Source organism: Pelodiscus sinensis, chromosome 15 (assembly GCF_049634645.1).
Source record: "Pelodiscus sinensis isolate JC-2024 chromosome 15, ASM4963464v1, whole genome shotgun sequence".
NCBI classification, from domain to species: Eukaryota; Metazoa; Chordata; order Testudines; family Trionychidae; genus Pelodiscus; species Pelodiscus sinensis.
This window is the reverse complement of record NC_134725.1, coordinates 23156582-23170023: the sequence shown is the minus strand read 5'-3', so window position 1 is coordinate 23170023 and position 13442 is coordinate 23156582. Positions and strand designations below refer to the sequence as shown.

The 13442-nt window shown below is 47.6% G+C and overlaps 1 protein-coding gene across 4 annotated transcripts in view; it reads left to right on the top strand.

Annotated features, from left to right (window-relative positions):
• ULK1 (unc-51 like autophagy activating kinase 1) overlaps positions 1-13442 on the top strand; it is a 150823-nt gene that overhangs the window by 41456 nt on the left and 95925 nt on the right. For all 4 annotated transcript variants that reach the window (XM_075898408.1, XM_075898409.1, XM_014572209.2 and 1 more), the window contains exons 6-7: positions 4682-4855; positions 8044-8117. In XM_075898408.1, coding sequence (XP_075754523.1) covers positions 4682-4855; positions 8044-8117 — 248 coding nt within the window. The remainder of the gene's footprint in view (positions 1-4681; positions 4856-8043; positions 8118-13442) is intronic.

Below are 13442 nucleotides of genomic sequence, written 5' to 3'. Positions count from 1 at the left end.
TTCATTAGCAAGTGCGGTATGCATACATTACCCCGCTAGTTCGAACTAGCGGGGTAGTGTAGACATACCCATAGAGGGTAATGCCTTGAAAACATTGTGGCTTTTTGGCAGAACTACTAGCTTGACAGCCTAAGTACTGTTTAGTTTAGAGGGTCTTACTTTTTTGTTAGGCAGATAGCTACAATGGAGCCCATTAAATTTTTGGGTCCAAAATGAATCTTGAAAAAGATTATTTCAGGTAGGGGGCAGGGTGTCAGATGCTTTTCATGATGATGGTCCCTATTCCAAAGATGCTATAGCAGATTATTGGGGTTAGTGTTGCCTGTTCAGAACCCCAATGCCTTGGTTATAGATATGTTCACTGTGTCTTCTAATCAGCTATGGTGTTGAGAAGGATAGTCCTGCATGTAGGACATTAACCTGACACTTGGGAGGCCGGGTTTCAAATCTGAGCTCCACCACAGACTTCCATGTCACCTAATTTCTTTGAGTCTCTGTTCCCTCATCTGTAATAGCACTTCTTTACCTCTCAAAGATGTTGTGTACACTAAAGATTGTGAGGTGATCAGATAGTGTGGTGATGGGAACCATATAAAAGTACCTTTGATGGATAAATAGAACTGGCAGAGGAGAATGTAACCAGTCTTGTCAGAATACTAGGGCAGTGATTTTGCCAGTATAAATCAAAATGGTGCCATTGAAATGAACAGAGTATTTCCTTAATACAAGGGTTTTCTACCTTTTTGTTTCAGAGGCGCACCCCAACATGCTATAAAAACTCCATGGCCCACCTGTGCCACAACAGCTGGTTTTCTGCATAGAAAAGCAGGGTTGGCATATGAGAGTAGCAAACAGGGCACTTGCCTGAGCTCCAGGCCATAAGGGTCCCCATGAAGCTATACTGCTCAGGCTTGGACTTCGGCCCGGGTGGGAGGTTCAGGTTCAGAAGCTTCAGCCCCATGTGATGGGCCTTTGGCTTTCTTCCCCAGTCACCAGTATGTCTGACATTGGCTTAGTGGACTCCCTAAGACCTGCCTGCAGATCTCCCCAAAGGCTCTCAGACCCTTTGTTGAGAACAGAGGTCTTAGTGTACACCACTTGGGGATGCTCCTGAAAGTAAGTGTTGTTAAATATGAGGCCATGCTTTTCATGTAAGATATTGTCAGGATTGGTTGGTCTAAAATTTCAAGATGCCTTTTTAAAAATTGGTATATTCCATTCACCAAGCTTCCATTTCAAGAGCAGGTACCTTGTAAATTCCAGTAGCATTCTGTCTCATGATAAGAGAGTTCAGCAAGGGAAGAGAAGTTCTGCATACCTGCACATTGGCATCACTTGTATGAAGCTGGTAGAGTGACATTTTAGGCCTGCTAGTTGTGAGTCTCCCTTCAAAGATTTGGGAGTTTGTTTTCTGTTCCAAACACTGTTCAGTCAGCCCATGTCTCTTGCTCTTTCACACGCACATGAAAGTAAAATGTTTAATTTCCTGTGTTGGGCTAAAACTGTCTGTGCCCTGCTCTGTGTTTTCATAAGAATTCCTCCACTTCAGCTGAGAAGGTAGAATAGCATTTTGATGTTCTTGCCAATATGGTTTAAGGCTGTATCAGAAGACAGCTGGAACAACATTAATAGAGCAATAGGAACATTTATGAGAGCGATGGCTTTATGCAAGTGAAATTTGTGTCTTTGGACTTTATTTGTTCTAGAATGTTAGCATCAACCCAGAAAGGTGTCACACTTTAAATTTGAACCTCAGTACTCTGGATGTCCTTAATCCGGGAACACCCCTGGTATGGAGGAGTACATGGCTGTGCACACTGCTGCTCCCCTTCCCCCCAGGTGGGGGGAGAGCAACCCAGTGACATACTTTGCCTGTGTCTTTTCTCCGTCACTCCCATAGTGGTGTGGGGGCGGTGGGGAGGCAGTGCCTGGGCAAGACACAGGGTGCAAAGCCACATGTGTCCTTGGGAGCAGGGCGCCAGATAAGTAGCACCCTCCCTGGCCCAGCAAAATCTTTAATCTGGCAAACCCGAATTCCCGGAGTTGCTGGATTAAAGAGTTTCAAGTATATGGATATTGAAGCTTGTTTTGTGTTCAGTGGCCTGGGCCTTGTTTCTGGCAGGAGTGTTTTACAGATGTGCTTGTAAAGTAAGGGAAAGAAATAGGTGGAGTTAATTTTGATTTAACCTCATTAGATGTGGGATCCTGTTTAGCTTCTTGATCCTTTCAGTATTTCTTTATTTTAAAATGAAAATAAAGCCTAGAAAGCCTGTCTCGCAGGGGAATGCCATTAGCTACAGGCACATTTATAGAACTTTATTCATTTTTAAAGGCCTTTGCTTATGAGATCTATTTATATTCAGTCTCACCTTTGTTAGTCCATGCTGTTGTGGGGCCAGATCCTCCAGCAGTGTAAACTGGTATATCACCATCATAATCGAAGAAGCTGCCACTGAAGTCAGGGATGCTGTGCTGATTTATGGCAGCTGAGGATCTAGCTTACGTTCTGCATCATTTCAGATATAGAGGAGAATGCAGTCTAGCTGCTAATACTTTAAGGCAGTGGTCTCCAGCCTTTTTATGCCCAAGATCACTTTTTAAATGTCAGAACAAGCCAAGATCTACCTCCCCATCCTTCCTGTAAGACCCTACCACTTCCTTGAAGCCCCACCCTCTCTGTTCTCCTCCTTTCCATCACTTGATATCCCTAGCCCTTATACACTCTTAGGGTATGGCTACACTGAGAATTTTTTGTCAATTCTTCTGTAGGAAGAGGTTTTTCCAACATTTGGCTTGTCTAGACAGGGCCAAATGTCAGAAAAACCCCTTCTTTTGGAAGCCACCTTATCTCTTATAAGATTTTTCTCTTCTGCTAAAAAAAGCAGAACAAACGTGTCCTTGGACACGGAAGAGTTTTTCCGGGATTCCTCTGGAATCCCAGAAAAACTCCTGTAGTCTAGCTTTACCCTCATTGGGTTGAGACAGGATGTGTGGGCTCTGGGGTGGGAATGAGGGATTTGGGTGTGGGAAGGGGTGAGAGGTGCAAGCTCTGGGAGGGAATCTGGATGCAGGAGGAGATGGAGAAGGGGATGCTGGCTCAGGGAGGGGGCTCCAGGCTGGGGAGTGTTGGGGTCAGGTGGAGGTTTGGGATGCCGAGCAAGCCACAGGCTTGTGGCTGGGAGGGTGCAGGAGTTTGGGCTGGGGTATGTGAGGGGCTCAGGGTTGGAACGTTGGGAATATGATGGGCTCAGGACACAGATTTGCAGTGTGTGGATGGTGCAGAAGTGTTGTGGCAGAAGACTGAGGATGTGGGGGTGCAGGAGTTTGGGAATGTGAAAGGCTCAGGATACGGGGTTCCAGCGTATGATAGGCTCAGATCTAGGGTTAGGAGGTGAGGTGGTGCAGACGTGTTATGATGCTACGGTCAGATGGGGGCTTGGCCCCAACTGGAGGTTTGCTGGCAAGGCTTCATTTTTAAATAAAATACTATGTCAAACACAAAAAGTTTCAGCATTGTCTTTATTTATGAGAAGGGCGGGGAACCTGTTTTGAGTCAGGGGTCACTGACCCACAGAAAAGTGGCCACACAAGTGAGATGCAAAAAAATGACTCCTCCACCCCCTCCCTCCAACCCTCACTAATGTGGCCCCAATTGTCCTGGTGGGATCAGGGGACATGGTACTGGGGAAGGGTGCTAGTGGGTGCTGGGACAGGGTGCCAGTGGAGCAGAGGCAGGAGACAGGGTGCCAGTGGGTGCTGGGGTAGGGAACAGGGTGTTGGGGCAGGGTGCTAGTGAGAGTAGGGGACGGAGTGTTGGTGCGGGCAGGGGACAGGGTGCCAGTGGGTGCTGGGGCAGAAGACAGGGTTCTCTGGCAGGGAACAAGATGCCAGAGGGGGCAGGGTGCAAGTAGGTGCTGGGGCAGGGAGTCCCTGGCACGCGCCTCCCCCCGGGACTCTTCCCCCCTCCCCCAACACAGAGGAGGGAAGCACCGGTAAGCACCTCTTCCCAGGACTCTTCCCCCCCCCCCCCCCCCACAGAGGAGGGAAGCTCCAGTGCGTGCCTCCTCCGGGGACTCCTCCGCCCCCCACAGCAGAGGAGGGAAGTCCTGGCATGTACCTCCTCCCGGGACTCCTCCCTCCCTCCGTCCCCCTTCCCCTCCAGAGAAGGGAAGCCCTGGCACCAGCCTCCTCTAGGGACCCCTACCTCCCTTCCCCCCTCTGTGCAGCAAGTCCCTGGAACACCGCAGACCTGGGTCTGGTACTGCGCCAGCTGTTTGAGGGAGGGGGAGCAGCCAGCACACTTCCTGAAACCCCGGAAGTAGCACACAGCTGCCGGACTTCCTTCCACCCTGCAGGAAGCCAGCACTACCTCCATTGTCGCTGGAGGTAGGTAGTTGGGCTTCTTGGGGGTGGGAAGAAATGGGAGGGCCCCCGACGCCTCCCGATTGACTGGTCGAGCCCTCCCGATCGAACAGTCGATCGTGATCAACGAGTTAGTGACCACAGCTTTAAGGGATATTCTTTACAAACCAGGCTTAAAAAAGGCACATCTAGTTACTTTCTCACTGGTAGTGCCCACTGCTGGATCCAGAGGTACCCTTGGTCATCTCTATGGAGAAGCTGCTTCTGCTTTGCTGAGTGGTGGCTGATTTTACAATTGTTCTGTCTGTCTGTTTTCTAGCTATGCGGACGCTTAGTGAAGATACCATCAGGCTCTTTCTTCAGCAGATAGCAGGTGCCATGAAAATGCTACACAGCAAAGGTATCATCCACCGGGATTTGAAGCCGCAAAATATTCTCCTTTCTTTTGCTGGAGGCAAGAAGTCCAATCCTAACAACATTCATATAAAGATTGGTAAGAACCTTTCATTGTGTTCTGCTTTAAGAAACACTCTTTCCTGGAAACAATTCACATGGCTTTGGAAATGGCTAGTTAGTCAATCTGTACTGCTGGAACAAGTGAACTGATCACAAGGGGATCCGGGTTAGTTTTCTGCCATTGCAGTGGGATCTCTGGATAGTTCTCAAGGTCAGGCCTTCAGCTAATCAGATACAGATGCTGAGTAACCTGCAGATGGAAATGCAGAGGTGTAATGTTACTGGAGCTAGTGGGAGCTAGCTCATATCAATGAAATGTCTGTCCCCTGTACCCACTTGTTTTGTTTCTTACCCTTCTTTCAAAAGAGGCAGATGCTGATCAGCACTGTGCTCCACTATAGAATACTGTGGTTAAGCCTTAAATTCTAAGGGATTAGTTGCATCCACCCAAACTCCTTGTGAGGTTTAAATGAAATTGTGGGTTGTTATGTGCGTTATATGGATAGGTATTCAGTTATAGAGCCTTTCATTCCTTGGGCTCTTTCTAGATTAGGAAAATAGTTAGCACATTTTTAAACATCACTTAGCATGCTTTAACTGGAATATCTTCTGTTTTTAAACATAACCTCTTTTGCTACTTTTGTGATGGCCTAGATCGTTAGATCCAATCTATCCTTGTCAGCCAGTGACAGAATTCTTCTGTCGTGGCTGTTCAGTGACATATGCAAATTCAGCTGTTTGAACTCTTCTCAGCTACAGGTTGATCGGTATCTTTCTCAGAAAAAATGGCCATTCAGTTTCCCCTGTGGCAAGAAGTTGCATAGGCAGTGATATTGATTTGTCCTGGCTTTTTGAAACAGAGGTTTGGCATGCTGGCAAGGTAAAGTGGGAGTGGTGGGGAATTTTCGTGTCTCAGGACTGTGATCCTTGTATACTTCATGAAGGCTGAGGTCTGTTTTAAAAAAATAACACGTGTGATGGCTGCCTTCTTGGCTCATACCAGGGATTGAATCAGAAACTCCAGAGCTAAAAATGCAAGCACACAGCTTTAGATTAAGAACCAGTCTGGATGTGATGGACCCACATCCATTGTGCATCAAGCACAGAGGGAGACTTGTAACATATGTTGATCATTGGGTTACAGGAAAGAGACTAAGGGAAAAACTGAAAATCAATAAATCATCTTGGGCATTATGTTTTTTCCTTAATTTTTTAAATTTTTGCAAGGGACTTTATAAAGAACTGAATTCCAGCATTCTGGCAGGTTTTTCTAAGCTTTTACCCTTTTGAAGACATTTTCAGAAAATCCATTCCCCAGTCATGAAAATTTGCTGGTCTAACCTTTTCTGTAGTGGAAACATTTATCGAGTATAAAATATCTATCTAGCTATCTAGCTATCTATAATAAAATCAATAATAAAAAAGTAATTGAAATGAAAGAGTGAATAACATAATTTGAAAACAACCAGAAACCTAACTATTGAACCCAATATCTCTCTTAAAGAAGAGTTGTATAGTCACATCTTGATTCATGGACATTCGCTGGGACTATATTGCAAGCTGACCAAACCGAATTAAATAATTCAATTGACTTAAATAATTTACACCAATTAAATAATTAGATCAAGCTCTGTTTCAACTCTGGCTTGTGGTGAAAGCATTAGTGCCTTTTAGCTGAGCAGTGAGATCTGCTGGAGAAGACTGGGTGAATGTTGCATCTACTCAGTTACAGCTGCAGCATTCTCCAAAATTCAAGCATGGATAGAAAGTCAAAGTGTGAAATGACCCACATGCACATAAAAAGGGAGGGCCAACTACACAGCAGTCCTAGTTGATATGTATTAGTTTGCATTAGTGTGCAGTTGTTCTACCTTTATGCATGCTGCTGTTAAACTCTTCCCTGCCCCTTTCCTTAAGAAGGCCAGTGTGTGGTCCAGGAGAGGGATTAGTCAGACATAATATCATTCCAATGACAGATGGCAATATAAACAGCCATGTCAAATAACTCTTGCTTGAAATATCTAGTAACCTTAAGGGAACCTCTTAGCATCATATGATCAGATGCTGAGTAACTTGCAGATGTAAATGCTGTTTGCATGTATAGACTCTGTCTTTTCTAGGATAAATGAATGGCTTAGTTTTATTTGTATATGCTCTATAGAAAGCCATTGTTCTAGCAATATCTTGGTATTAGTGTTGTAGATCTTCTACATAAAAAGTGCCATAGAGCCAAAAATAAGGTGGTGGTGGTCCCTCCTTGATGTTTGTGGTTCCTCCCTGCCTTCTGCCCTATGTCATGGAGTTCTCCAAATCTGAAGTTGTGGTAGTGTAACTGCCACCAGGCAGATTTGAACCTGGGACCTCTGGCATTTGCTGTAGGAGCCTCTACAGCTTGAGCTATAAAGTTGGAACAGTGAACCCCACCCACTAGGTGTGTGGGTTACAGTAGCAGCAGGAAATGAGGGAAAAGCTATCAAGCTCTGCTGGACCTTCACCGCATTTGTAATTCTTAGACTAGCTGTTTAGCTAGTGTAGAGTGGCATAGATCCATCAGGGCCGATCTTAGGCCGATTCCCTGGCGTGGGGTCCCGCGCCTGATGGGACCCTGCACCCAGGGAAGCGATGCATGCGCTGGGAACATGGCACATGCACAGTGCGCCAGGAGCACAATGTTTGTGCGGGGCCCCCTGGGCGTACGGCGTATGTGTCATGATGTCTGGGACGCATGGTGCATGTGTTGTGCCTCCAGTGTGCGACGAATGCACCGTGTCGCCCAGGGCCCTGCGCATGTGCGGCCCCGCCCCCGGAATCGGGCCCCACACTCAGTAGAGCCGGCCCGGAGCTCCATCGTAGGCTGCTGGTGTCAAAGAGCAAACCTGGAACAACAGACACAAGAGAAATAGTGACTATAAACACCTTTCAGTGAATTGGGATTGGGATTCATTCCTTTTAACACAGAGTGCTTTTTATAGCTTTGTGTTCTTAACCCTTTTTGTTGTATGGAACACGTAGTAAGAATGAGAGAAACTTGAGGTTAGCTGAGGGCTAGAGTACAAGTCTTGTGTTCAAAATGGGGAATATCCCTTGTATTGATGGATTTTAGACAAACAGGAGGACCCACAGAGAAATAGGAGGTGCCCACACTGCAGATTGAGGCATGGGATACAATGAAAAAATATTATGTTTCTCTAGAACTGATGAATGAATTTTTCTTTCTATTTGTAGCTGATTTTGGATTTGCCCGCTACCTGCAAAGCAACATGATGGCAGCAACATTGTGTGGCTCACCAATGTACATGGTAAGTGCACTCTGCCTATGTATCTTTTGATGGTAAAACCTCTGTAATGTGTAGCAGAAAGCAGGCCATTCCTGACATGTGGCACCTGGTTATTCAGATTAGAGAAAGCCTATACAACCATGATGCCTAGTTCTTCCTTTCCTCCTAGACCTCTTGACTAGATCTGGTTCTTGTTTTTTTTTAAAGCTGTTCTTATGAGAGACCTAATAAAGATGCTCCGAGCAGCAAGATGGCAAACATCTGGAACTCCTTGCCAGAGGATACAGTGAAGGTTAGGGCTTTAAAAGGGTTCAAAAAAGAGCTAGATAGATTCATGGAGGTTAGGTCCATCAATGGCTATTAGCCAGGATGGGTGGGAATGGTATCCCTAGCCTCTGTTTCTCTGAAAATGGATGACAGGAGAGGGATCACATGATGATTACCTGTTGTGATCCCTCCCTCTGGGGCATCTGACATTGGCCACTGTTGGCCGACAGGATACTGGGCTAGATGGACCTTTGGTCTGACTCAATATGGCCCTTCTTATGTTCTTAACCATTGGTAAATAACATTAGATTGTTGATTGATCCCACTCAGCGGTTGCTGAGTCCAAATAGGAAGCAGGGCCCTTCTGCTAAGGCTTTGGGACTTAAAATCCAGGGTTATCTCTTGACTGCAGGCTGAATAGCAAAGATGCAAAGTGCTTACTTGATAAAGGCCTCTTGGACAAAGTGTTCTCTCTTCCATAGCTCTCTGTGCCCAGTGTTGAGGGACAGTGGCCCTCTGTAATTCAGCCAATCCATGGTGCACCTACTCTATATCTTGATTGGGCTAGATGATAGGAAGTTGGATACAGTTTTTACTAGTGTGACATGTGAACTTTTAATCACATAAATGCAGGCCTAGAAGGGCCCTTGAGAAGTCATCAAATCCAGCTCCCTGCACTATGGAAGGGCCAGGTAAATCTAGCTCAGCGATGGGCCACTAGACTAGTGAGTGGGCCACATTAGTGGCCCTCCTGCATCTCAGTGGGCTGCAAGATTGTCAGAACTAGAATTTGTGGGATGACCTGTAGCAGTGTTTTGATTAGATGCAGAGGGTGTTCTGCATGGCTCTGAGGGTCTGCTGCGGTCCAGGCAGTGCTGAGGGCTGCCTGCCCTGGCCTTGTCCCTTCTGCCTGAAGCCCTGCCACTTCTGTGGGCACAGAGCTGTCCCCCCAACCTTTCCCCAGCCCATGGTTGCTCTCAGCCTCACTGGAAACAAGTATATATATTCTTGATGTATAATGAAACTCCTCCTCCCTTTTTACCCTGTCTGCCCTTTCTGATCAAGCTGATCCAGTTGTCAGGCTGATTCACCAAGTCTCTGTGATGCTAGTTAAGTCATAATATGACATCACTTCCAGTTCTTCTTTGAGAGCTTGCTCATGTGCATTCAGATGAGGTGTGCACTTAAGTATTGTAAATAGTTAAGTAATTAGATAGTATTAGCAGAGTTTTCACTTATCTCTCCCCTCCTGAGGAGGGGATGCTAGTTCCACGTGGTTTTAAACCTTGTGCGACTTGCTTGAAACCAATGCCCTGCAGGGACTAGGGATGTGATTGAGTAGTCAACTACTCAATAAGCAGGAGCTTATCGGGTAGCACTATTGACTACGCGATCACCTCCTCCCTTGCCCCCATTCCTGCTCTGCACTCTTAAAGGGACAGAGAAGAGCCGGCACGGAAAGATGCTGGCTTAATCTCTGGTGCCTTGTAGGGTCTCAGGACAACCCTTCCCCATGCTGCCACTCTGCATTCTGAAAGGGACAGAGAAGTGGCAGCCAGTCTTGTGGGTGTCTCAGCCCAAGCTCCTCCCCCCATTTCCCTGTTGCCACTCTGCACTCTTAAACTGAGAGAGACCCGTGGGATGGGCTACCACTTCTCTGTCCCTTTAAGAATTCAGAGTGGCAGTAGAGGGGAGACAGGGGAGCTTGTGCTGAGACACTCCCGGGACTGGCTGCTGCTTCTCTGTCCATTTCAGTCCTGAGACCGTGCAGGGGGCCAGACATTGAGCCATCGTTTTTGCATGCTGGCTTCTCTCTGTCCCTTTAAGAGAGCAGAACAGCAACAGGGAAAATTTGGGGGTCTTGTGCTGAGACCCAGAAGTGAGCCTTTCCCTAATGACTAGTTGAGTAGTTGATGGAAATTCCATCAACTACTCAACTAGCAAATTAATCGCTACTTAACATCCCTAGAGGGGGACCCCCATGACTCTTGCAAGAAGTGTCTAGAAGAGGGCCACCTTGCAGATTCTTGTAAAATCTGTAGAAGCTTTAAGCCCCGCACCAAACGGGAATGTTTCCCCCACTTAAAACTGCTCCTCCGGGAGTCAGCACTGCAGCCAGCATTGGACTCAAAACAAAGTCCTCAACACCACTGGTACACCCTATGGCTCACAGAAGAGTACCGCTCCAAGGCACCGATCACAATCTCCAGTGCCCAAGAAGAGGAGACAGCACGGGGAGAGATCCCCCTTGAAGCATGGTCACAGAGGATGGCACCAAGACTTAGGTCCATTGGAAAGTTTGCCCCCTCAGCACTTAAATGTTCCTGGTCCCTCTAGGCAACGGTTGAGCTTGGTGTGCCCCTGATACCAGATAGGGTACTGCAGAATATGAGGCTGTTGACTCCTGACACCTTTGATGCTGCCAAGGAGTTTATAGAGCTCATAGCCTCACTGGACTGTCTTCCAGCACTGGATCCTGAGCTGCAGCAGGCCAGATATGCAGCACCACAGATGGGCCCACTGGCTACAGCACTGATGGCTTTGGCTGCACAAGTGGCAGCATCAGTATTGGTAGCACTTGCGGTAGATATGGTCTCTTTGGTACCACTACTGCTGGCACCGTAAGACTTGAGGGCATGGCCTGCAGCACCAGTGGCCTTGGTATAGGCGGCACCAATACAGCGTGCACTGAAATATAACACTTGGCACCTATGGGAAAACTGGCACTGATCCATCAGGGCAAGCTGGAGTTGATGGCTCAGCACCAGCCTTGGCACCTATCTTGGACACCCTCAACAGCACCTCCGTGGTCAGTGTTGGACTATTTATCAGAATCCAGTGTGGATTCGGTGTGGTCCAGGGCCTCTTCACACAGCACTGAGCCCACCGAAAAATTAGGCTTTCTTCGGACAACTGAAAGAAGTTTCCAGATTGCAGACTCTGGTTCTCATGGGGGACTTTAATCACCCTGACATCTGTTGGGACACCAATACAGCAATACACAGACAATCTAGGAAGTTTTTGGAGAATCCATTTTGAAGCACTTGGAAGAGGGGAAGGTAATGAGGAATAGCCAGTATGGATTCATGAAGGGCAAGTCGTGCCGGATCAATCTGATTAGATTCTATGATGAGGTAACTGGCTCTCAGGATATGGGAAAGTCAGTGGATGTGATATACCTTGACTTTAGCAAGGCTTTTGATACTATCTCCCACAATATTCTTGACAGAAAGTTAAGGAAATGTGGATTGGATAAATATATGGTAAGATGGATAGAAAGCTGGCTGGAAGGTCGGGTCCAGCGGGTAGTCATCAATGGCTCGATGGCGGTCATCAGGATGGTGGTCGCTTTCTAGCAGAGTGCCCCAAGATTTGGTTCTGGAACCGGCTTTGTTCAACATCTTTATTAATGATTTGGATGAGGGGATAGATTGCACCCTCAGCAAGTTGATGGCCTTCTGAGGTCGCTGCCAGCTCTATGGTTCTATGATTCTATGATTCTCGACACCAATCCAAGCACCAGGCAGGGGCAGATATAGGGCAGGGCAAACGGGGCGGCTGCCTCGGGCTCCGCGCTTAAAAAAGCCCCATGCATGGCGTTGCGGCGCATGCGACGTGGCAAAGGGGGGAGCCCCGTGGAGTTATGTTGCCCGGGGCCCCGCAAAACAGTCATCTGCCCCTGGCACCAGAGGTATCAGATTCAGCAGGTTGGCCACCTCCACCGTAGCCACAGTGGCCTTTCTGGACCTCTTGGGGCTACTATCAAATGCAGGGTCCAATGCCATCAGCCTACAGCTCGGTGTCAACATGTTCTAGGAGCACACCATCAGCTATCCCATTAACATGGGGCCCTGTCTCAGAGGACAGAGACAGCCCCACAGAAAGACGCACAATAGCCTTGAGCTGAGGGTGAGGACCCGGGCCCACAAGATTGCAACCCTGGCAGGGCTAGGGGGCAGGCAGTAGAACCACCTCAGGACCAACCTGTGCTCAGGGAGTCCTCATCATTCTCCCTGGATGAGGCTTTGGCTGTCCTTGCCCCATCTATGTCCTCCATGGATGCTAGGACCCACCAAGATCTACTCCATAGGCTGGCAGCCAATTTGGGGGTTCAAGTGGAGGATGCCAATCCCATGGTGGACATATTAGCGGTGAACACACCCCCAAGACTGGCATTACCACTGAATAAGACAGTGTTGAAAATTGCCAATAATTTGCAGATGTCATCATCCATCTCACTTACCCAGAAGGGAGCAGAGAGGCGCTATTTTGTCCCCCAGACGGGAAATGAGCATTTATATTCTCACCGACTCCCGGACTCTATTGTGGTGCAGTCAGCCAGTCAGAAGGAGACGCAAAGTCAACCGGGGCCAAACCAAAGAGTAGAGAATCAAAAAAACCCGGACCTACTGGGAAGGAAGGCATACATTATGGGGGGCCTGCAACTACACATTGCTAATTAGCAGGCAGTGATAAGCAAGGTATGCATACAACACTTGGTCAGCAATGGAGAATTTTAAGGAATGCCTTCCTCTGGACTCCTGCCAGAAGTTTGCTGCACTGACTAAGAGGGTAGAGTGATTTCCCATGTAGCATTTCAGGCCATACTAGATGTTGCAGATTCAGCAGCACGTACTATGGCCACTGGCATTGTGACACACTGTGGGGCCTGATTACTGGTGTCAGGCATACCTCCAGAAGTACAACATATGCTGCAGGACCTACTGTTTGAGGGGGCAGATCTGTTCTCACAACAGACAGATGCCAAGCTGCATAGTTTGGAAGACTCCAGGGCCACCCTTAGGTCCCTAGGTATTCATTCCCCTGCACCACAAAGGTGTACCTATAACCCTAGGCCTCACATAAGGCCATTCTACCAAGGTTATAGGTCAGACCAGGCAAGGTGAAGGGCTAGGAATAATGGCAATAATAATGCTAATGGGTGAAATAGGAGGCGGAGATCACGCTCTGACTTGGAGAGGGGCATTTTGAAGATACTCACAAGGACAGAATACCAGTTTCCTCCTTCACCCCACCTTTTGGGGACAGTCTCCCATTTTTACCAGGCCTGGGCCCAAA